This window comes from Ctenocephalides felis, unplaced genomic scaffold, assembly GCF_003426905.1.
Source record: "Ctenocephalides felis isolate EL2017-DRISC unplaced genomic scaffold, ASM342690v1 CF-g0.4_SCAFFOLD_01886, whole genome shotgun sequence".
Lineage (NCBI taxonomy): Eukaryota > Metazoa > Arthropoda > Insecta > Siphonaptera > Pulicidae > Ctenocephalides > Ctenocephalides felis.
Window position 1 is genome coordinate 50,416,703 of NW_020538040.1, and position 27,362 is coordinate 50,444,064.

Below are 27,362 nucleotides of genomic sequence, written 5' to 3' on the forward strand. Positions count from 1 at the left end.
TTGATATTCACAAAAAAAAATCGAAAAATAAAAAAAAAAATTGAAATGATAAAAAAAATTTGCTACTCCCAAAAGCTAATCGTTTCTTCGTAAGCAAAATTTTTTTCGAACCATTCGAATCATATGCATTATTCTCACAAATACTGCCATTTTTTACACTTTTAGCTCCTTATTTCTGAAGCGGCTGGGAATGTCTTTGCCAAAAACTAATCACCACGTCTTCTATTCATTACAAATGGAATGTTTTTTCAATCATTCAAATCTTCTCTCAAAAACTTAATTTTCATTTTTTGCAATCTTGCTTTGTATCTCCAAAATGGCTGGACCGAACCTTCCCTGATACTAATCACTAATCTCCATAAATAGGAATCGAATGCTTTTTGAATCATTCAAATCGGTTGAGTTGAATCGGTGTTCCCGACAACGTCCACAAAAAGTTGTATCCTCATATACTTACATGCACACACACATCCATTTTTTCTAAAAATATGCAAAAATGCTCAGAAACCTTTGAAGCGTAAAGATATGGAATGCATTTCCTTTTCGATTTTTAGACGATTACTCTAGCTTAAAAAATAGCGCAAATTGTGAATAAAATCGTCGGAATCATATACAACGTTACTTCAACAAAAGATTTCGAATATTTTTTTAAAAAAATCTTGAATATTCATTATATAATCGCACATTCGATAATTCGATACGGTCATATTACCATTCTAATAGGTACGATACACAAAGAATATATCAGGCCGATCGTTCAATACAATATCAATAGTATTGATTCAATGGACACTCGAAAGGCTTAGCCATTGTTTGGTTAATATCATTCTGAAGATGAAAAATTACATTTATTACGTAATCTGTACATTCACTCAAATAAGTTTAATGACATTGCGTGAACTCCGGAGAGACACAACAAACAGGTACGAGGTGATCCGTAATGAATGCGAATTGTGATTTGCAAGTTAAGTGCAAAATGTGCACAAATAATATAAACGTCGATACAGCATTATGTCTGAAGTGATAATTACTTCCCACGTGGTGAGATTTTAAGTTTGATTACTTGCGACGTAGAATATACAACACTAACTGCGCATATATCACCAAATTAAACGAAGGGACTTTGCTACGATTATATCATTAAAAGATAAAATCATTGCATCAAATACATTCATAATATCTAATCTGATTGTCTAGCAAATAAAAAGCGAATACTAATTTACGAATTTACTCTAAGAATAGGATAAAAGATTTTTTTAACCAATTAACTAGTTAATTGTGTTTGGCAAATATTCTCATCATGGTAAGGGGCAGAATATTGTATGTTGAATATAGCACATTCATCTTACGTATAAAACAATGACCATTTGACGTTTCTATTAAATTTAAAAAAACTAGTTGGTATTGATATTTTGCGTTGAGGCAAGTTAGATGAACTTCCTGATATGTTTAAATAATCGACTCAATCAATAAAATAAAAATGAATTTATGATTGATTAAAAGTATTCCGAGTGGATTTATTACACCTAATTGAAAACGAACGAACACTCTATCGTTATACCAAGTAAATCATCTAATTTTAATTTTAACAAACGTCAAAAAAACTACTCATTTTCTCAAACTTTGATGAATTTTTAAAATTAAACTACTTGTCGTAAGGCCGTAATATTTCAGTAAGTTCTTTCATAAAAATCGGCTTAAGTTTTTGATTTTTTAAAATCGATTCGTTTAACACGTTTAAGAAAGTTTTTTCCAAATTACAAAGAAACGGCTTAGCAGATCGTCGCACAAAACTGACAGTCCTCATTGAGATACATCAAATGGCTTTTAAATTTTTTTAAATCGGTCTAGCCGTTTTTGAGAAAACGTCCATTTACGGCAAAAAATCTGTTCACATACACACACACATACTTTTTCCAAATTTGGTCTCATTCGATTCACAATGGCTTGAAACGTCGAGAAAAATAAGCGAATTGGATTTTTTGATGAAAACATAAACCCCACCTTCGGGAAGTTAAAATTACTCTGAAATACATAGTAGGTATTTCGAGGATATGGCTGTACAATATAAGTAGTCGTAAGTGGCATTTAACTTTAGGCAAATTGAAAGAACTTTGCTAAATATGGGAATAATACACTTAATTAACAAGAATCAAGATTTATCTATTGAAATAATATTTTATATTTTTTATTTCGAAAATAGTTTAGTCTTTTCATGAGAAACAATTTTTACTTTCTTACGTTTACATGCGTAATATTTAATTGAATTTAGTTGACAAAGATATAAAATGCAGTAATAACATTCTTCAATTTTGTAAATTAAACTCATATTTTTCGTCCAATTCAAGTTATTCTGTAATTAACAAATATAATCGTCATAAACTCGGTTCGGACGACACAAAACTGTGCGCACTGTTCGATGAGAGCGACACAGTTAACTGGTTAATGTAACTATATGTATTAAAAATATTTAACTTTGTAAAAAAGCAGTCTGTTATTGCTCGGATATGTGTCATGATAAAAGCAATTGTTGCAATGGTAATTATAGAAGTCTAGTTTGTGCAGAACAATTAGATTTTATAACAATAGACCTTATCATGTTTGGTGGTAAAGTTTATCAACTGCAATGATATAAATTTCATGTTTCAACTTTTTTTAACAAGCCGTGGTATAAACAGTAGAAGACGTGGGCTAGCAAACTAGTTCCAAGATTGATTCCAAGGTCGGTCGGTATCAGGCAGCATTATATCAAATTTTCACTTAATATCAAAGACAAAAGTAAAAAATCGCGTTTGTCGTCATCGCTGCATGTAAAAGAAATACGTTCAACACAGTTACATATACATCTACAACAGAGTAGAGCGAGATTTCTCAAAAGCAAGTATAGTTAAGAATTTTTAACAACGATATTGAAATGTAGAGGCAAAATAACGTACAATTAGCCACCACCTTAATTCTTACGACGTTGCTATCGGAAGATAAACAGCAATGTTTGAAAATCTATAACAAAAGTATATTTTTTGTTGTTATTTTTTTTTGTTTGGGAGCAGAGTTGCTTATTTACGAGACTTTAATATAATTTTTAAATATACGTTATTTAATTATTTTGTAAACTGTATTGTTAATTTTAAGTTATATTTAACCGTTTCTTTTATATAAACTATATAAAAGCTTACACATGGATGGGGTATAAAGAAACAACTAAACCTTTGCCCTGGCAAAGGTGTAGACAAGAAAAAATATTAAATAAAACAATAAATTGAATTTACCATAGAACGGTATCTGCACGCTTCCGAGGCGTAAATGCAGACAAAAATGAATGGTGTTGGTACTTTTGTTATAGAAATTTTGGAATAATAATAATGTTATTTGTTACTGAAACAGATTTTTATATTTTCTGAAATAACCTTTGATAATATCACAAAATATATAATGACAAAAAAAGAACAAAAAATCATTTGTTAAGCACAATACCATTCCAGAGTTAAAAGAGCTATTTTACAAAAGATAAATTACATAAATGGTTATTTAATTCTGCTGATGAATATTTCTGACGAAATACAATATCAAGGGTATATAATATATATAGTGCTGTTCTCTGTAAAGAATGTATGCAATTTATATTCTGGATTGGATGAATGTAGCTATTACTTGTAATTAAAGTTATTTTTTTTTAAATTAGAAATGTGCCTGTTCGCGCTCTGGACGTTCTTTTTTACCCCGCCTATGGGGTAAAAAGCACTAGGTAACAAATTTTTACTGAACATAGTCAGATAGATGTTTGTTTGAGATGTGTAATATGTTGTGGTATAATTGGTTTGGTTTTTACAATATAATTGCTTAAAGTCAAATTCGACCTTTGTACTCCGCCTTGCACTATATATAATCTACACACAAAAAAAGTGACTGACCGCTGGTTTTTCCTCTTGAGAAAATATCTAGGTTGAGATGTAGGTTAGGAAAGCAGCTGTAGAATATATGGTCCAAAAAAATTGTTTTTCAAACTAAATCGTAACGTATGACTTTAATCAATATACTATAGTCCGTTTTTTATCAGTTTTATGTTATACATTTATTGCAATTCCGTATTATGGAATTTCTTTCAAATACAAATATATTTCGATACTATGTATGTCTACTACAAGACTAATGCAATACCAGATGTGACAGCAATCGGTGGTTCCGGGTTTACATTGGCCAACTTCTCATATCTAGCAGTATTCAATAGATTTACACAAAATAGTCATTTCTGCAATATATTTCTCATCAGTATTGGATTAATATAATCTAATAAAAAATCTCATAAAATATTGTCAATTTTGTAATATTTTTGATCAAAAACACACTGTAGTTCTAACAATTGAGTTCCAGTTTGTAGATGTATAAAATATTCCAAAATATAAATAACTGATAGACTGATTAAGTTTTTAAATTTATATAACAGATATAATTTAAGTAAATTACATACATTTAAAATATTAAATGTATTACGTGTTTGTTTAATCGGACCGAATCAAATTATTATAAGTATTAAATTCTTAAACAACTTAAAAAAAATTGTGTAAAATTATTAGATTCAGTTATTTTGACCAGTTCAGCTTTATAATAAAAACCTTGTGAAGCAATTATTTTCATTACTATTTCTTTCAGCAAAATCTTGATCTTGCGAAACAGGTTTTCCAGAAACTTTTTATATGTAGCCTGTGGAGTTACCTGTAGGGCTAGATGATTTTCATTATTAATTTTTTTCTTTGATTTCAATTATTTAATTTAAATGGAAATTTAGTTATTCAATTTTTTTAAACAGTTTTGAGAAACAATCCCATTTATATCGAACATTTCGTATAATGACAAAATCAAGCGTTCATCAAACAATACAATGCAATGCATAATTAGAACAGGCTTGTAGAACTCAGGTCAATGTTTTAATTGTTTATGTAAATATTCTTATAAGTAGTTTGATTATATATATAAACAAGAAATCATAAACAATACAAGGCCGCAGATCGAAGAAAGTGCTTCGTTGTCGCTACTTGAGCAGCCTACGAACATTTATTCTTACGGCTTTCTTCTGCACAGGTCATGTGCATGGTCATGTAGTTAACGTCAGGGTTGGACTTGGCAGTTAATATCAGGCCAGACCGTAAATTTGGTTAAAATTCTTACAATTAAAATTGTCAAGTGCAAATTGAAAAAAAAAAAAACAAATAAAATTCAAGATATTTTAATATGAACATATTGCATTATTTAAAATAAATAATTATATTTTTTAATATAAAAACCTGAAAAATGCGTTTGAATATTAATTCCTTTATCTTTGAAATAAACATTATTTAAATGCTATTCATGTATTACCTATATGAACTACTTAAGAATGTTTATTAACCTTCCGTCGGTCGGATATTTATTTACCTTCGAACGGTCGAAGTGGTCTGGCTGGACCACACATTTTTTCATCATGATTTTTTCATTGATTGAATAAAATTTTAGGAAAAGTCCAAAAATTTTAAGTCGATAAAATTACTAAAAGTATTTTTTTTTATTTGAAGTCGAAAAAAGTCTGGCCAGACCACTCCGACCGACGGAGGGTTAAATTATTTAAAAATTAACATAATGACTTGCACTAGCTTTTGACAAACTTGTTAACTTTCTAGTAATCCTGTTTAATATCATTTTTCTTATGGACCGATTCTGACGTATAACAGAACAATGTTATGGCAAGGATATGTTTAATTTTTTGTGTATTTAATTTTTTCTACATCTGGGGTATATTATTTCCAAAAACCTGTAGCATATTTAGACATCAGATCAAATATTCTGTTAATTTGTTCTTGTGCAGCATTGCATGGATAAAAAACATTATATATATATATATATATATATATATATATATATATATATATAATGGGTAGTACTGCAGGGCAGGTTCAAGAGTTAAACTTTAACTCGATTCAGGGAAGAATAGGTCGACAGGTTTTCCATTACCAGTTCACACTGCTGTGCCCGAAATGGGCTATTTTTAGTTGGAAATATATTATTGATCTATATTTTCAAGTAAAAACCGAACATCGCTGCTGCACGATCAGGTTATCCCAGAGCTGGGGCTTAAACCTGCGAACTCGTCCACACGAGGCAGTGCGCTTGACGGCCTCAAATATATATATATATATATATATATATATATATATTACATTAGAATTATTTCTTCGATTAACATAAACAGATTACAAAGACTACAAAATTAAAAGCGCAAAGACTTCCAGTTAACATTTTGGCAAAGATAAGTTCTTTAAAACTCTCATCCTCGATGACCTTAATCAAAATAAATGATCTAATAATACATATTTGATAAACTTTATTTTTGCGATTAAATTAGAAACGATAACAAACATAACAAATTTATTGATTACTATAATGATATAATGTACCTAATTACTATTATTTGATAAATTACGTTTACAAACAGCTCTTATCTCCGCATAATCTGTCGTATATGGTCAATTCATCCCTGATTTAATATCTCAGTATTTTTCTTATACACTTGTGTGTGTTAATATGGATTGCAGAACACGTGGCGGAGAGAGGGAATCTTCGGTTTACAGAATGGGGCTTGAAGACCAAGCACGCTTAGCCAGGTGACTGGCTGTCAGTTCTGAAACGTCATTCACTCAAACGACTCGGATACATATAACATTTGTCTAGTATTGTTAACAAAGTGTATTTAATACTTATTCAGTGCATATAAATATAATTATACATGTAGCTTAAAAGTTGTTAATATTAATCGTGTTTCTTTCTGTGTATATTACCTGTCAACGATGGTTACTAAAGTGATACCGCAATCCATCGAGTTTTTGGATTTGAAACCAAGCGATTTAAAAAGATCACCGCTGCACTTGCTCAAAGTATTATGGCGAAGGTGAATATATTATTTGCTAACAAATTTCATAATTTTAGTAATGGTTTGTGTTTGTACTCAGTCTGTGGAACTGAAGATGCAAATATTTGTTTTGCCGGAAATGTTAGATTGCGTGACTTGGTATTAACATAATTGTTTGCGCAAGTGGACAGGCGTCCGAAAATATCACAATTTCTGGCAATTTTATGGCGAAACGATTAAAGTATGCCACAGGATATAGTTCATTCAAAATGCTGTTTGATTCGAATGGTGAACGGTTAAACGCAGTGATACTGCTTTGCTAATTGAATGATATTTATACAAATTAGAGTTATGTGATACAGATACTTTGCGTCCTTGAATTCTGCATATATAAACTACAGAATATAACGCTTTAAATTGCCTAATTGGGAAATAAAATGTTGAACGAACGGTTATTGTATACATAAAATAATATTTAATATTGGACAAACCAACATAAAATTAGCAACTCGATTATAGATCAGTATTTTATTATATATCGATATTGTAATGTACAGTAGAATTATTATTTCAGACCGTGAATCGATATAAAAATCCTTCATATGATATGTAGTTTAAATTTAAAAATGCCGGGAAATTATGAGCATAAGGCTTTACTTTACTATTTTCTTAGTAATCGCATAGCTTACAACGCTTTATGTATTTCTTTAACTATTTTTCGCAAGTTAATGATTTCATCTTACTCAAAACATTTCAAACACCAAATTACAATAATTGTAAAATCAATATTACATAAAATAATTAAGAAAAACTTAAACATTCCGTCATCGATTCATCAACTGTTTTCCATATTTTATGATACCGGATAATTATTGAGTATATTCAAGCTATCATATGTCGAAGTTCGACGATGGACAATTTTTTTGACATTGACAAGTTCAAGGTTTTAGTTTTTCAGCATTTTACCAAGGTCTTTAGCATCGCGTTTATTAAATGATTAAATTAGAATGTTTTGTTTGTAAACAATTCATGATAAAGTAGGTGAACTAAGTAGCTGAATAAATATAATTACGATTCGCATAAATGGATGTTGCAATGCGTGATTTGGACGATATTATATATATATATATATATATATATATATATATATATATATATATAACGCTAGATATTTATTTGATAATTAATTAGTACGTTTTGCTATTTAATTTGTAAATAATATACAAATAGTATTCACTGCAAAAATAAAATTTAAACATAGTTTACAAAACCTTTACAAAAATTTACTTTCCACTTCCCAGTCTTTGCATCCAAATTATGCCTCATATTTTAAAACAAGTTTCAAAATACCAATTTGTGGATTCTATAAGTACTGCACACTATAGAAATGAAAAATTGCGTATTTCAACATTGGTGACATTAGTAACATAAATAAATCATTTGCAAATTATCTGTTGCCCACTTAAATCATTTACAGTATATTTTCTATAGCAATCATATCAATGGAGTCGTTCGATCTGCTGAATTTTTATGAAATTGAGATTCAATTCTTGTAGTACATTTCTATATATTGCTACCAACAATCAAAAATTAGCGGAGAATTTTATTTTATAATTTATCTAAAAATTAACACCTCAACAATAATGTCTGATAAGATGGCATAACACGTTTGACGTAATAATTTCAAACTTAGATATGCCGGTCCAAAGTCCGCTACTTGAAAAGTTTCTTTATGCCTTTCGGCGTATGTGCAAAATTTATTTTATCGCATCCAAGACGATATGAGTCAATATTAACTCTAATGTGAGAAAATGTACGTGGTTTTATGACGTTTAGTTAAATAAACATTGGCGATTGCTTGATAGACAATAGGCACAGGCGAGATATATATATATATATATATATATATATATATATATATATATATATATATTATTTTATATATTTCAAGTAATTCTCGCAGAATTGAAATCTAACTTTGCTTGTTCAACTAATTATAATTTTGTTATTCATAAACATTTTTGCGTATTTTGTAAAACAAAAAGTTGAAAATGACACGCATATTTTTTATTGTTAAAAATCTTCAATAAGTGTATGGTGTACCCCATAGTTTATTAACCTAATAACGTTATTAACCTTTCCTCTGGCGTACTAAACAGTTCCAACACATTCAGTTTGTGTTTACAATATAAATAATAAACTAGCTGTAAGTGGAATTCTGTCTTGAGGCAATTCTGGCATCGTGCCTTCAGGCAAATTGCTGAAACTTCCCATACCGTAACGAAATGTTCGAGAAATTTTGAAACTAGAGTTAGAATTAAAAATAAAATCTGAAATATTTTCGATATACAAAAAACTAAAAAAAAAAAAAAAAAAAAAAAAAAAAAAAAAAATGGAACAAAATTTTTTTTTCCAAAATCAATTATTTTGTTAAGACAAGCAGAAAGTTCTTTGAATCATTTAAATCGGACGCTTAGTTCTCTCAATAACTGCCATTTTTTACATATTTAGCTCTGTATCTTCGAAATGGCTGGGCCTGCCTTTGCCAAAAACTAATAAACACTTCTCCCAATCATTACTAATTGAATGTTTTTTAGATCATTCAAATCGGATACTCCGTTCTCTCAAAAATTCGATTTCTATTTTCTGCACTCTTTGCTCCGTATCTCCGAAACGGCTGGACCTGCCTTTGCCAAAAACTAATCAGCTCTTTTCCCTATCAATAGGAATCGAATGTTTTTTGAACCATTCAAATCGGTTGATCCGTGCGCCCTAAAACGTGACTGGAAATTTGTATCCATACACACATACACACACACACACACACACACACATCCATTTTTTCTGAGGTATGCCAAAACGTTCAGAAACCTTCAAAACGTCGAGAAATGTAAAAATTTTCAATTCCGATTTTCGGCCCATTACAATAACTTACCCTACGAGAAGTTAAAAATGCATTGTGCTTTATAAAAACTTTAAGCTATCTTGTAGGTTTTTCAATATTTAACAAAGACTTCTAAAGCCTTAATACTTTATTTTATGTGACAGTGATATTTTAAACTTTATTATTTTTTTAAATTTTGTTTATTATTATTTCAAAAGTTTTGAAAATTTAAAAAGTTTTTGAAATTTTAGGTATTCAAACAATCTCAAAAAAACATCAAATTTTAGTTTAAACGAAGTATTGATAATTCGGAAAATTTTACTTTTCATTAAAATTGCAAAGAAATTCAAATAAAATTATAATACATCGTCGCAATTATTTATTCTATTCTGTGAATTATATTAGAAAATGAATAAAGAAAAGTTTTCTCACATTTTTCATTTTTAACGTCTTATTATACCTGACTAATAAATTTCTTCATATCCTGGATATCATGTATATCATACTCCTATATTATAAAAAATGTGTATTTAAATTCTAGTTATTGAAGCTAAGATTAGGTGCAACTTTTAGTCCGTTGAACATCTTGACAAAGTACAATTAATCACAATGTTTTTACAAAGTGTATATAATTAGTGGCATCACTATATATTAATGAAATGCGTCCTCAGACATCTATTATCGATGACAAAATAATCTATATTACTAAATCTTTTGTATTATTCAGGGTCTTTGAATATTTCATAAACTCTGACAAAAATCGCACTGTATCGACCTTATTGCTTGAGAATGTGAACACGTGGATGCATGTACGCAACAACAAAATATTAATGAATGGGTTTAAAATTAATAGTAAAGAATGTGAGCTAGCAATCCCTAGTCGCGGGATCGATCCCAACTTTGGCCAGGTTCGATATCAAGCGGTATAACATTAATAAACTTTTACTTAAGGTTATAGATATCAAGTACAATCTCATGTTCTTTCCTATAGTAATGCCTAGAAAGACTATTTTTACTCAAATTTCTCATATTTTTACATACTTATATCAATAATATTCAGTTATAAAATTATTTTATAATTACGGGTGAAGATATAGAACTCACAGAGTTACAAATAATCCTGATTGTTGTAAATTTAATAGAAACAGGTAATTTTACTAGCAAAATCACATACGAGCCCGCACTATTAAATATACGTATCTAATATACTTACCTAATATAAAGTGTACATACTAGATGGGTATGGGTAACTCACTCCGGAGTTATCACTCTGATACAACTCCTCTCTCGGAGTGAATCCGAGTGGGGTTGTGTCACAGGATTTGTCATATCGGACTTCCCTAAACTGGTACTAAATCTGTTAACATGTGCAGATATTTGCTTGAGATACTATATATACTTGAGTATATACTATAAATATACTTGAGATTTTTTACTAATACAAAGATTTGGGTCGAAAGAAGTGGTCTTTTTCTCGTCTCACAGCTAGTTTTAGGACTTTCCAGGTATATAATGTCTTAAAATAATGCTATTTTGTATTATATATTATGTATACTATAATGTTTGTCCGTAAATGAGCTCTTTCAATGGTATACAACCAGCTAAATATTTAGTATTGTATTATAACTTTTACACAATTATGATTTTATAATAAAAGTAACAGTACGCTAATCTACCTTGAAAAGGAAATAATAAAAGAATATGAAGTATTATTATTTTGTGAAATTATTATACACAAAGATTTGTTCTTATTTCGTAAATAAGGTTTACTGCATTATTTTCATATAAAAATAAACATATTCAAAGAATACTATATTTTCTCTTCAAAAACAATTACAAAATTGATTTTGATTTCCAAGTTTTTGGTCAATTTGAGATTTGCATGCATATTGAAAGGCATAAAATAGTAATTATTATAATAAAATGAACAAAAATATTTGAACTATTTGTAAACTATTTCTAAAGTCTTAATTTCACTTGAAATCATAGATTTCAAATATGATTTCAAGTGAAAATGGCCTTTCGTGGGCATAGCTGTAGTGGCAACATGCCACTTGGAAGTAAAGAGGTACTAAGATTGTATCGTTTTGAAATACAAAGGAAGTCTAGTTGTATCCCTATACAACAGGAGAATGTAAGAGCTCTGACATCGTGCAACCATGATTTGAGTGCATTTTTAACTCAACCCACGGACCTGCCCTTGGAAGAAATATTTGTAAAGAAAAATGTAATAAACAGTAAAAATATGTAAAGAAAAAGTAAAATATATGTAGTACCTATGTAAGATAAAAAAGAAAAAATAATTAGTAATAAAGTTCAAAAAAAAAAAAAAAAATCCTTAAGATATGTTAACAACACACTATAGAACACATTTGTGTCAAGTATTATGTTTCAAAGTCGTCGGAGTTGTGGAGTTGTTAAGTTGATATAACTCCTCTCTGAAGCGGAGTCAAATCCTAGGCGGATATGATAAGCCCATCTCTAGTACATACCTAGTAAGAAGCACCGAGAGATCTGAAATCCTTGCCTTCAGCGCTATAACTACCACGTGCTATCTATGTGGATTTCAGATTGCTACCGCCTCTCGGTGTTAACTGAGTAGCAAAAAAGAATGGTTAACCACTGGGTTGCCCACTCAAAGAACGTAATAGATTAGGAATGTAAGTTAGTCAACTCAGCTCATGGAATGCCTAGTTTTCATCTTTATTTAAAAAAAAAAACTTGATGTCGAAAAAGGCAAAAATTTTGATTACTGATTTCAATAGTGTTTATAATCAGTATCGATAAATATAAAGAATTAATCAGTATACAATACTATAGTGCAAATGGGACTTTTTGCAAATACCAATTGTTTTCTTCGGCTATTGTTTTTTTATCTGAAAATATTTTTTTAAAACGGATAGATTAACACAACTAAACGTTAATTACTTGTAAATATTAATTATAGTCATTATAATATATGATATATTATTATATTAAAGTAATAGTACTTGAGATTAAATAGCTAATTATAAAATAGAAGTGATTTACTCCTTGGAATCTAATTTAGAAAGAACTCAGTTATCAATCAAACATTTTACGATAGAAATTGAATATTATGTAAATAATGTGCTCGTAGTAAAATGTGAAATGTTAATAAACCGTAGGTCGCGACCAACGTGACATAGCGCAATGCCATTTGACAGTTCGTCTATAACAAGTCAGTGCACTTTTTATGGCTATTGACCTAGTAATTCAATTTTATACTCTGCCTCAGGCCTTAGCGTTGTTTCTTCACGATTGTCGCAATACGGAACCAGTTTCAGATTTTTAATATTTCCTAATATGTGGGTGACTGCGTGTAAATAAAACATCCGAAATAGATTGAATATTAGATAAATATTATGAAAATCAAATAATATAAAGTTTTTTATATGTAGCTATTAATTCTATGTCATTTATTGTAGCTATTAATTCTATGCAATTAGAAAGAAATACTTTAAGTTTAAAGCTTACAATGGCTACATAGTTCTAAATACATGTATACATATTATAACTATATGTAATTATTATACAATGTATAAAAAGTATTGCTTTTCATGATCAGGCTTCATTTAAAATTAGATTTTTTATACAAAAATTAAAACTTTCAGGTCGAATAATGCGTCAAACTTTGTTGAACAGAACATTTTTTTCAGATTATAGATAAAACTTTTTTGTAATATAAATGCTCATAAATATGCCCTCATTTTATTACTAAATTTTGTGCGAATTAATTAATAATTAAACTTATGCAAAACAAGATCTCGTAAAACATCTAGATAAACTCTACAAACGCTTTTATCAGAGTGTAGAGTGGAACACCTTTTTTTCCTAATGCTTTTTCCAAATGTTTTGATAGTTGATATTGTTAGTTGTTTACGTTTTGACGTATAATTTTAATTAAATTTGCATTGAATCTTATAATTTATGCAAATTTTTGACTCTATAATTTTGTTTTGAATTAAGTTCGTTATAAATTATCTGTAATACTTGCGTATATTAGGTATAATATGTAGTAGGTATATCAAGTTTTGTAAAATCAATAGTAAGATCATTTTAGAGACATTGAATAAAAACACCGAATTCAAAAATATGGAATTTAATTGAAGGTGATGGAATAATAATAATAAGTAATTTGTCACGGACAGTCAAGCTTTGTGATACAAATTTGTTGAAATTGTTTTGTTATCATTCATAATTGAATATATAGTCTAATTATTGATAATGTGTTAATATTTTTTAACTTGATCGCAAAAAAATCAAAAATGAAAATTTTTATTTATCTTTACGTTTCAAAGCCTTCTGAACATTTTAGCATACCTTACATTAGAAAAATTGGACGATTTCGAGAGCACGGATCAACCGATTTTAATTATTAGTTTTTGGCAAAGACAGATCCGTAGTTTTGGCAGGAGAGTCCGTAGTGAGAACAAGGCGTTCAATTTGAATAATTCAAAAACATTTTATTTGTATTGACAAAATGAAAAACTGATTAAATTTTTGGACAACAAGTCTAGCCGTTTCGAAAATTCTATAAAAGTAGAAAAAAATGCAATTGAACAGTCACAAATTATCATTGACATATACACATCAAATTATCAGATATTTCATCGAAATTTTAATAATAAGCATGATTTTTGTTTATATTTTTATGGGTACCAAGGTTTACTGCGATATATTGTCTCTAAAACAGCTACGCAGCACGATTTTTTTTTTAAAGTCAATTTGTTTCAAAAATTACAATATTCTCAAAAATATTTTTTTTCAAAGTTTTCAAAAAAAATTATTTTTCGGTACGGGAAGTTCCAGCAATTTGCCTTAAGTCACGATGCCATAACTAATTAGCAGCTGCTGAGACAAGTAAAAAATTATCAAAAAATATCAAATAGGAATTTATATTGAATACTGATTAATTACTCCGAAGCGCAATTTCATGTTCGAATTTGATCTGGGATAATCAAATACTTGACAAAATTTAGATTCTGTATATTTTTTGAACTCTTTAATTAATCAAATGCGTTTTAAGATAATAAGTTTAGTTTACATAAAGTGCTATTACGTAACAAATACTAAAAAAAAGTCACATACGGAACTGTTATTACAAGGACAAACTTACAAGCTACTATATATTGAAATGTCTATTACAACAACATTTGACTCATAAATATTCTATTCAAAAATCCACTTTAAAATTTAAATGTGAATGCTGCGCTCATTTAATTATACAATTATGGCAAATAAGCCGCAGTTTGACTAATATTTAATTTGCAAAATCAACCAAAACGTACGTGAATGGCTTAAATTTACATCTAAATTTTTTGAACTTATTTACTACATTTATTTCTAAAACTTCTAATCTTAGTGAGAATACTTCAAGGATTATATCAGTTTTACGATTTAAGAATTATTAGGAACGTTATTTAATAAACTTTTGCATATTGTTTAAAAGTTTTTTTTAATTAACTTTATCTGTTTATACAAAAACAATAATCAAATACTTCTAACAAGATACATGAAGAATATAAAATTGGTCAGAAATTATAAGATACACACAATGGCGTATCTACTACGAATAATTGTTTAAAAGTAACTTTAAAAATAAAGAAGCTTTATTATAATAATTTATAATCAACACAATTATTATTTAATTTGATTGTTAAATTATTTGATTTGATAAAAACATACTTACTTTGATACTTATTATAATTTTTATTTTTGACGAATAACTGCAGTTATTTTTAACCAGCTATTTTTCAGCTTGTTTTCCACAATTTAAAGTTCAGAAATTATGCTTGTTTTCTAGTTTAGTATTTCAAATAAATTATACTTTTGGAGAAATTTTTGATTATTATTATTCATTACCTTACGTTTTATTTTTTTAATTTAAATAATACAATTGATTACTAGGGGTCAAATGTTTCAGACAACTATTATAGATATGAGTTTCACTTTTTTTTATTTCACGAGTTGTTGGAAAAAAAACTTAATACTACAGCTTAATTTAAGAAATGGCAACTTCGAGATCAGCATTACCGGTATGCCGACTGTTTCCATGTTGAAGGAAGAATATTACATCTGGATAAGAACCTATGTTTTGAAGAGTCGTCTCTTGTTTAAAACCCTGCAAAAAGTTGTCTTTCTTACTCAAAAAACGTAATTTGCATTTAAACCAGCATTGCGGCGAATTTATATAAAGTCTAAAGCAAAGCACCTTGAGCAACGTTTCCGTAAAGAGGTTTTGTCGGGATTGACGAGAACTAGTAATCTATTTTTTTAGACAGAAATGGCGCAAATAAATATTTAAGATTTAAAGAAACATTGAAGAAAATTTAATATATTTTTGCGCATTTTGGCGTTCGAAACTGTACATAAAATTCAATCATAAAATTCCTGTAGTTTGTATATACACGTGCTCGGTACAATTAACTTTGCAAGATGTTTGATAAATAATTACATTGATTCTTAAATAAAACTGAACATTGATTATTACAAATATATAAATTTATACATATAATTATAAGTTTATATATTTGTGCGAAAAGTATGTCACTACCACTGTCAGATCTACTGGTAGCAAAGTCATCACTGCTATGTAGTTCATCACTAATTTTTCTTGCAGACATTATAATGTGTATTTTTTTAAAACTTCTTACAAACGATGTATGTATATGCTTCACCAAGTTTCGGAAATGTTTTATTTATGTTTCGTCCGGTAGACTTACGACGACTCTAAGGCATTCGCGTTTGGGCCTAATACCTTGCGACACCTCTGAGGCGTCATATTTGTGTTTGAGCCGATAATCTTTGGACGCCTCTGAGGCGTCTTTGTAAGCGAAGGGTTTAAGCTGAGTTTTGAGTTTTATTTAAAGCTCTTGACAAATAAGTTTGATAATAAATCGATTTACGAATAAACCGTAAATTTTAAATTGTTATATCTCTATCGATCAATATCATATCGATCATATCATATACGATGAAACAAATATATCAAATAATCGCTGATTTGTTTGAAAAGCTAACATATTTAAAATAAAGGCATGATGATACATAATCTAGAGTATGAAAACAGAATTAACAAAAATAAATATAAACTATGAAAGTAAACAAACAGTGGTTTCACACCGGCTTTCGAGAACATTACTATATACCAATATTTTGGTTTGGAAAATGCAAACGTTACTCATTATTTCTCAAGATTACAAATTTGACATTACCAATCTAAAATATTATATTATACATAATCAGAAATTTGCAAATCTACTGAAACCAGTTACTAACAATAAAGCACAGATTCGAAAACACTCGTAGTGCCGATTGTCCTAGATTATAATTGCACCGGCCGTTGATATTTGACTCACGCAAAATTCGTTGTTTGGATGATATAACATCATAAACTGAATCAAATTACAAACTATTATGCAAATCTGATTAATCAAGGTTACATAATCGTAAAAATTTCATTCAACATGATTGTTCGACGAATCATATTTTTGTCAGTGATGGTCGCATAGAAATAAAATTTCGGAACGTTTAGCAATAAACATTTGCAATTTTAGATTGTTGTATTTTTCCGTTTCTTTGAAATTAACAGTTGGCTGATTTTGTTTGTAAACATTCTTCAGAAAATCTTAAATCGATTTTGAGAATCCAGATACCAAAATTATTTTTCTTATCAACTGATAGAATAATTTTTGCGGATAATAAAATAGAATAATTTTCAGATAATAAAAATCAATTGATAAGTTTTATTTGTTGTTAATATAAATTGTTCTTGTTTGCTTTCGTTTTTTTTTAGTTACTAATAGATAAAAACATAAATTTTCTTCTATATTTTCTAAAAAAAGATTAAAATTATTAACATTTGCTTAATTAATCTGGATTCTAGAATTAAAAATTTGTCTCCGAATAGAAAATTAAAAAAATATAAGTTGAAAATTTCTTTTAAAAAAAACTGCCCGCCTCATCTCTCTTATAAGAAGGTTTACGTCCTGTCAATATTCCTATGAATTGCAAACTACTCACAATTAGTATATAATATATAATCCTAAATTGATAATACCTAAATTCTGAACATGTTCAGAATATATTTAGAACGTATTTTGGGCATATTTAGAATGATTGAAAATATATTAAAAGTTAGTTGCTTTTGAGATTGAGAGCAACCCAATGGTTAACCACACGTCTTTTCTATTTCTATATGCTGAATATTAGATATCTAATAGTGTTGGTTTGTGTCTTTTGCATTAATACCTGCGAAAAGCGATGTTCACCTAAGATCTAAAAATATCAATTTGATATCATTACTGTTTGATATCGAGTTTGGCCGAAAATGGGATCGAACCCTTTTACTAGAGATATAAATTTCTCACAAAATAAAAAATGCGTACAACTAAAAATAATGTTTATCTGTCACGAAGGCAATTTAATTGGTTAATGGGCTGGAAATCACAAGTCTCATTAGAAAATAAACTCCTAATGTACTAGACAATTATTAAACCAATATGGTCCTACGGTCTACAACTATGGGGTGCGGCCAGTAAATCAAACATAACTATTCCACAGAGGTTCCAGAACAAAATTTTGAAAGGAATCATGAACGCTCAAAAATATGTTCCAATCTGGGTAATACACCAAGATCTTAGAATTCTAACTTTAGAAGAAGAAATTAATCATTACTGCTCCAGGTACAAGACTCGTCTAAGTCGTCATCCAAACCAACTAGCAAGCCTTTACCGCCAAAGTGACTGAAAAGAAAAACCTGCAATAATTTACTACATTAAATCACATAATATCTGGGAAGGTGCTATCGCAAGATAGCGATCCTTCACATGCTATCAAATCAAATTTACCTATTTAAGTAACTGAATGTAGAGTGTGTATAGCTTGCTATGTAAATTAAAACAAAAAAAAACTTTTTCACAATTCCTAGAAACAATTTAAATTAAATATACACACTTATTAAATCTTTTATAGTCGATAATGTCCATATTATTTAACTTTTGAGTAGATTCTAAATTGATGCTAAGTAGATTCTAGTGAGATTCTAACCTGAAACTGATTAGATCTCAACCAAGTCCTAAATAGATTTTTGTAAGATTCCGACAGGGTCTTTGACAGATTATCATTAGATCCTTCTTCTTCTTCTACTAGAATTAGCTTCGTAGTAGTTACTCATGAAATTCTTGCTGGATCATGATAAGGTCCGTGGGTCCATGCAAGATTCTTATAAGATTTCTAATATATTCTCACAAAATGTCATTGGACTCCACCAGAATCATGTTAAATTCTTACGGGAATTTTATTAGGCTCTTACCATATATTTTTTTATATATATATAAATCCAACAAAATAATTTTATCAGCACTGGTGTATTGCGATATGCTTGAAAGAAAGGAAGAGTTTTTGTTCTTGTGGACAGAGTCCACAGTTATGAAAAACGAAAGTGTGTCATTAATACGCTAATGCTAGTAGCGCGATTTCGTGAATTATACCGCGCTAATAAGTTTTACAAATAGATCAGTGTGTCAAACAATGAATGATATGATAGAAATATTTTCAATACGAAGAAAATGTCCAATTTTGAATGTTATCTCACATACGTGATTACTTTGTTTGAATATATAGAGTACGATTTAAAAGCCTAATTTATTTCTTATATTATAATTTCTTGCAACAAATTTAAAATTCATATAATATATATACCGTCATGCAAAATTGTATAAATAATTTATACGATTTAAAAAATGTTTTGATTGTCATTATCAAGAAACGGTAGAAAACATGTTTTTGCACTATATACCATATCACAATTGCACGTAGGGAATAGTAATGCCATACAAGATAAGTCTACGTCAATTATTTATATATCTTATCTTATAATTCTTAAATGACTACTTATGTAAATTATAAGGATATATAATTTATGTTCATAAAAATCAAGCAAAACGTTCAAAAATATAGTTACAATTAAATCCTTTTAAATGACGGTATTGTTTTAATTTGTTACCAGTTCAAGAAAATATTAATCAAAAACAATTTATATGAACTTTGTCTCAATTATCTAGGTCAATCATGTATGTATAATTTATTATCCATAAAACCTGTCTGTTCCACATAATTTTATTACACAGAGTAATGTTAAAATATATATATATATATATATATATATATATATATATATATATATTATGTAATGCATTACAGTACTATATTTATACAAAGACGGTTTATTGTTATTTTATATGAATTAAACTTAATATTTTATCCAAATTATAAAATCTTTCATTTTCTTACACATTTCAGTTTATTTCCTTTCTTATTTACTATAATGAATAATAAATGGCAAAGTCTTCGCAACTGAGCTTTTTGCATTAAAAAAAAATTTGCGATATTTCATGATTCGAATTTAAAAAGATTTTGCTAATGACTCGTTATTTACAGTTAGCCATGATGCAGAATATAATACAACATAATTATAATTGCATTCACATATAAGTTTTTCCAAAAACGCTCGATGAAATAATAAAAAGCTCTATCGTTCAATTATCTAAATCAATCGATTATACCTATTTTTTACATCTATAATAATATATTTTGTTTCGGGTTTCTTATTTTGCATTGTTTTCTATTTTTTCTTTACTATTATTACGCTTCTTTTTGCATTTTTTTTATTAAATGCTATATTCTGGCTCTAACACAAAATTATCTTTATATTTAAGTAATATTTGTTCACTTTGTCTAAAAGTTGTCGAATTTTGTCAAACACAGACCTGATTGTCCTGGTTATATTGTTTATCTATTATATTCATGTTTTGTTCATGCAACTACAAAACAAGATTTCACTTTTAACTCAGCCCGGAAGCGAACTTAAGACTAACAGATTAATCAGTGCTTTATAAAATTACATTATATATATATATATATATATATCACCATATTATCAGTATGTTGCAATTTATTTTTAATTATTTGATTTAGGATAATGAACAAAATTTTTCGGCACTTCTTGGGATGTATAATGTGGACAGCGGGATGTTGCTGGTTACCAGTCTGCAAAATTGCATCCTCTGGAGAAGCCGGTAGAAAGAAATGTCCGCCCATTAAAAGCTCTCTTTTATTAATACCAGCAATTGAACTTGCAGAACTTATCAGAACAGGAAAGGTCAGTGTCTTATGGCATAACTGTTAGTACATAAAAAATTTAAATAAAAAATAATATAAAGCCTTTCACTATTTATGACTGTTTATAACGCTGTACAACATTGAACTTTATAATTAATTTTTAAGTTGGTTATTGAAAAAAGTAGGTTCTGCTATTTCGATGATTCCAATAACAAAAATGAGTATTTGACATAGGCGTATCAAACTATTTTTAGAGAGTTTAATAATGTTTATATTTTTTCACAATTTTTTCTTGCAATATGTGAAATTAAATAATACTAATAAATTACAAAAATAATTATGTTACTGCTATGCAAATAAATGAGTCGTAACATGAAATTGGTAAATGTATTTATTTTGGGTGAGAATTATTGACGCTTTTGATAATAATTTTGATTCAAATCAAATGTTCAAATCAAATTTTGAACATATGTTTTATGTAATTGTTGCATGTTCTTTTCATTTTATTAGAGAAACAATCTTTAATACTATTGTGGATTTGTTTTCCCATATTTTTGGTACTGTTGAAAAATCTGAATTTCGGTTTCATTATAATCGGAAGTCATTATATCCGTTTTCTATAAAGCATTTTATATAAAAAAAAACTTCTAATGTAATTATGTCATATGCTAATCCTACTGTAGAAAAATTTTACTTATTTAACATATTCTTTTTTTTAACATCAATTAAAAAAGGTTTGACCTTTTAACGTCAGATGCTTACAATACTTTATTTCGTGTCATATATAGTAACAATAGTATATTTAGTGTGATTATACAATTGGAAAGAAATTCCACATTTCTCTACTAATTCATTTTTAACGTCAATAATGAGAGGTCAAACTTTTTAACGACAGATTGTAACAATATTTATGTACTGTATATGCAAATTTTTAAATTTCTTGCCTTTTGATACAAAACTATAAATTAAAAACTAAAGAGAACTTTTTAAATTCCGGTACAGTTGAAATTTTCACTAGTAAATCAATAAGGTGATTTTTGAAATAATCTATAAATGTGATATGTGAAATTTACCATTATATATATATATATATATATAATATATATATATATATATATATATATATATATATATGTATGTATATATAGAAGTTCAAAACGCATATGTCTTTGATCACATTATGCACTTAAAGCACCGAATATATAAAACCTTCAAACTTTCCCACAAAGCCTTGTTTTGCGCATTGTCAATTAAATTGGTTTAGGCTTTGATAGCATTGGAGATACTTATAAGCCACATACAAGTTAAATTAAGTATACTATGAAAAAACGATCAGAAATCCTAAAACGTAATAATAAAAAAAAACATTGTCGATTGACTGTGTTGGTTTGTGATGTGTTGTGATTTTGATTTCGATTAACTTTCCTTCCAGATACGAAGCGAAGATGTGGTTTCAGCCTATATAGAACGTTGCAAAGACGTTCAGCCCATGCTGAATGCTATTGTTGATTCGCGTTACGATAAAGCATTACGCGAAGCTAGAGAAGCAGACGAAATAGTGGCTGGAGGAACAATGTCTGTGCAGAAGATTGCTGAAGAAATGCCACTCTTGGGGGTGCCAATTACTGTCAAAGAGAGCATCAAAGTTCAAGGTATAGGGTTTATATAAATATTGTTTAGTCCTTCTTTACTTTAAATTAATTACAGCTTTTAATTCCCTCTTTTTGCGTAAATCATCAATCATCTGCATTCTTTTCCCAGTCCTTTCAGTCCTTCACTTTTACCTTCGACAACGTTGTGTAGAAGGCACTCTTCTTGTAGAATGGGTGCTCTAATTTCAACATATATCAAGATATATATATATATATATATATATATATATATACAACAATACCCCGCTTAACGCGGGGGATACGTTCCATCAAAGTAAAACGTAATGCAAAACAGCGCTAAACATGGCTTTCTTTATATGGAATTATCGGGGTTAGGAGAAGATGGCTAAGTATTGAATTTAAAAAGTATGATTATTTTTAATAAAAATAAAACCGAACATTTATTTCTTAAAGCCCAAATTAATACCACATTATTATTTCTTGCAAAAATATAAACAAAACATAAATAACAAAATTCTAAGTCTTTCATATTCAGTTAGCCTTCCGCGTTTTCATTATTGTATCCTTTTGTGACAAAAGCATCTAATGCTGTTTGCCGTTTTCTTTTCCGTTGTTCTCTAAAAAGTTATTCATAAACGGATAGAGCATCTCTAACACCACGCCTTACTTTTGAGCTCCTGTCAAAATTCGGATCATTTTCAATGAATTGATCCATTATTTCAGTTATGGTCCTTTTCACAAACACCATCAAAAATTCTTTTTGCTCTTCCTCTGATTAACTGCTGTCAAATTTTTTGTTTTCTTCTTATTTAGTTAGCTCATCATTAGAAAGACTGTGCTGCTTCTTGAATTATTTCTTCGACATCTTTGACATTTACTCCTTCAAAATTTGGGTTGAAATAAAAGAATTCTAAACTAAAACAGCGCTAAGCGGGGTATTACTATATATTATATTGATTATAGTAGAATTGCATAGATTGTAGAAATTCAATCATTATTCGAATCGCGTTGCTCATATAAGTATACAATAAAAAAATGTGGATGGTTTTGGGCATCATAACTCCAGAACGCATCAACCGATTTCGACGATTTTGCATTTGTTGGAAAGATCTCGGGCTCCGTGAGGTTTATAGCAAAGAAAATTGAAGAAAGATTTCAACAGAAAAGCGCATAACACTTTTTCTTTTTTCACATACAGCACATTTTTGATACTTAGCACGTACTGCAAACTAATTTTTTTTGTTTGACTGCCACTCATTTGTTTGACAGCTACTCATTGTTCTCTGCTCAGTTAATTTCATATGACAAACCGGCATTGTGTTCGCTGTGTAATTGTGCAAAATAAGTAAAACCATCAAATCAATCACGTGTATTGTGCAAATTTTTATTCAATTTCAACAGCAGGCAATTTTTTCCTTCATCTTTTAATCACCAAAGGAAATGTTACATAAAATGAAACCATCTGGTGGTGAAACGGAGTTCGCCCGGTTTGCTAGTATGTATGTATATATTAATTGCCATAAACAACCTGCTCACGGTCTTCGAAAATTATTTAATATCCTGATATGAATATCTGTATATTAAATTAAATAAAATTCTTCTAAAAGTATTTATTTTTTAGGCCTTAGCAACACATCGGGGCTCGTATCGCGTCGTGATGAGGTGGCTACAGAAGACGCAGATGTAGTCCGGCAAGTGAGAGCCGCTGGCGGTATAGTACTTTTGGTCAGCAATACACCCGAACTATGCATGTCTTGGGAGACATACAATAAAGTTTCTGGTTTAACTAGAAATCCATATGACTTAAGACGAACGCCAGCTGGTTCGTCAGGTGGTGAGGTAATTTTAAAATTAATTTCAAATATTTTGTAATGCATACTATTTTGACTTTTTCTAAAGATTTTTTTTATAATGGCGCTACGTCACAGTAAATTAAATATTCACTATTAAATCTTTTGTTAAATTCACTCACCATCGTTAATGGCAATCTTCCAATTATTATTGTAATAATTTTACAAAATTTGGTTTTGATTACTACTTTTTTCTTATAGCAGATGTATAATGAAATGAATTAATGAGAGATTATTATTACCAAAAAACACTTGACAAACTTTTAATATAATTAATACAAGAAAATAAGATATTTTTGATGTTTCCGAAACATCGTTTTGCTACTAATAGGAAACCTTTCGCTACCATTAGGAAAAATAATTATAATATTAGACAGTGCATTAGAAAAAATACTATTGACAACTTCTTTGCTTAACCCAAAGGGAGCATTATTAGGTTCAGCTGCATCCTTACTCAGCTTGTCATCAGACATTGGCGGGTCATGTAGATTACCAGCAATGTTCAATGGAGTATTTGGACATAAGCCTACACCCAGGGCCGTCTCGACGCGCGGTCATATGCCAAGTAGCGATTCCAAAGACTGGCCAGATTTCTTTACGATAGCTCCTATGTGCAGGTCAAGCATTTACCTATAAAATATATTCTTATTTCACTTTATTTATTAGCATATTTTAATTCATATTGTTCGAAACATATTTATTTTCTGTATATATATATATATATATATATATATATATATATATATATGATTTTCAACAATCATATTTCAGATATGCATCCGATATACCGCTTCTACTAAGAGTTATGTGCGATCCATCTGGTCCAAAACTTCAATTAGGCTTACAGGTGTGCTATTTTAATAAATTAATTGTTTAACTGTATAAAACTTCCTTAAATGTTATTTGAATTTACAAAATACTTAGATTCCGATTAAGAGCATTAAAGTATATTATATGGAAAATGATGGAAATTCTGGAATCACATCCAAAGTCGACCCACAAATCAAACAGGCAATGAGAAAAGCAGTGAGCTACCTCGAATCAATCCAGGGTGTTAAACCAGTAAAGGTTAAGTAAAATATATTTAAAGCATCACACAAAAAGATTTAGTTCAATTTTGTATTATTTAACAATATGGTAAATGCTCATTCAAAAAGTTCACTATTTTGAATTTTTATAAATATATTTAGGTAAATCTCAAGAAAATGAAAAACGCTTTCGAAATAGCGGCGACGATGTTGTTGCGCATAGAAGGAGTGGATAGTATTTACAATGTGGATTCAAATCCAGGAACTACAAAAAGTATTTTGCCTGAACTATTTCGTTATATAACTGGCAGATCAGATTCAATATTTACACCGATCATGTACGGACCTCTAACGAAAATTGCCAAAGCAGTTCCAGAAAATAGATATAAGATTCTAAGTGAAATGAATGAGGCTTTAAGATTTGAATTTCTAGTAAGTTGGTATAATCTAAGTATATATAATAATGAAGGGGTTTTCATATTTTTTATATTACTTTATATATTACCAAAAAAATTAAAATTAATACGTTTTTGCTTTTTTTTGCAGGATCTGCTTGGTACAGATGGCGTATTTCTATATCCAACATTTCCATCGCTGCCTCATTATCACTATGAGATTTTTCATAAAATTTTAAATTGTTCATACATGATGATATTCAATAGCTTAGGATTTCCTGTAACTAATTGCACATTAGGATTGTCGAATGAAGGATTACCAATTGGAATTCAGGTATATAATGTTATGTTAAAATTCAACACTTAGAGTTTAATAGACGACTATTTTAATTATCCACTAAATAATAATGAATTAACTAGTGATTACTACTAACTATTGACTTAAAAAGCTGTGTCTCTGTAGATGTAGGAGTTTTCATAAATTAGCACTTTGGAACACGGCAACCAAAGTTATGGATAGGCCGTGAATTAATTTACAAATATTTTTGATCAAGTGAATAGAAACGTTTTTTATAGAAGTATAAAAATAGGGATCTAAAAATTACATCATACATGTATTACTCTTGATCATTTTCACACTGCTGTAATACGGATGTTATAGAAATTCTCAATACCTGCATCAATTTAGAAGTAAATCTTTACTTTTCAAACGTTTATTTTTTTATTAAAATTAGGATAAAAAATTCACTGACTATAAATATGTTTTCGAAAAATGTTAACTTTTGAATGCTTTGTGATTTTTTACCTTAATTTAATATTTAAAAAAAATTGAATACACTGGAACTATATTTATGCAGTAATTTTATCGAGTACATTAACTTAAAAATATCCCCAATAAATTTTGTAGCGCATTTATTCTAGGACCTCATGTACTTGTGCGGTATCTCAAACCTTACTGTATAGAAAGAGAAAATTGTTATTATTAGAACTGTAAAAAATGTGTTAACTTGCATATGTAAAGTATATATAATGCATATATAAAGTAAAAAACTCACTTTTAGTGTCGAAATAACCACCTTTTCTTTGTATCACCAAAACGAATTAAATCTTTTTATTAAACCTCAGGTTTTAAAGTTTTACAAAAATGAGTCAGGTGTTACTCTAATTACCTGACTGTTGGCTGTAAACCAGAACCATATCTCTTTTATTATTCAAATTGATAATGGATGTAATGTTACGAGATATATTAAGTTTACATATTATCTTTATATTATAATCAGCAGTTAGTCAATTAATACATTCATTCAGATTGCAGCAAATCCTTGCCACGATCATTTAACAATAGCAACTGCGCAAGAGCTGGAAAGAGCGTTTGGTGGATGGATACCTCCGCCTTGTGCAAGTGAATAATGGAAATTATATTTGTGAGCTATACAGAATTATTGAAGTGATTATGTACATATCAATGAAAGACTATTAGGTGTACAACTATTACTTAAATAGATGTAATTTCAATTAAATACCATATAGTAATACCATGACGATTTTAAATTCATTTTTAGAACCGAGT

The 27,362-nt window shown here is 28.9% G+C and overlaps 1 protein-coding gene across 1 annotated transcript; it reads left to right on the forward strand.

Annotated features, from left to right (window-relative positions):
* The first annotated feature begins 6,661 nt into the window (after positions 1-6,661).
* Positions 6,662-27,362, forward strand: LOC113377313 (fatty-acid amide hydrolase 2-like). The gene is made up of 10 exons (XM_026617582.1): positions 6,662-6,919; positions 20,763-20,946; positions 22,339-22,558; positions 24,141-24,358; positions 24,793-24,986; positions 25,141-25,216; positions 25,294-25,437; positions 25,560-25,829; positions 25,944-26,126; positions 27,101-27,362. Exons 1-10 carry the CDS (start codon positions 6,819-6,821, stop codon positions 27,200-27,202), a joined length of 1,692 nt encoding a protein of 563 aa, XP_026473367.1. The 5' UTR covers positions 6,662-6,818; the 3' UTR covers positions 27,203-27,362.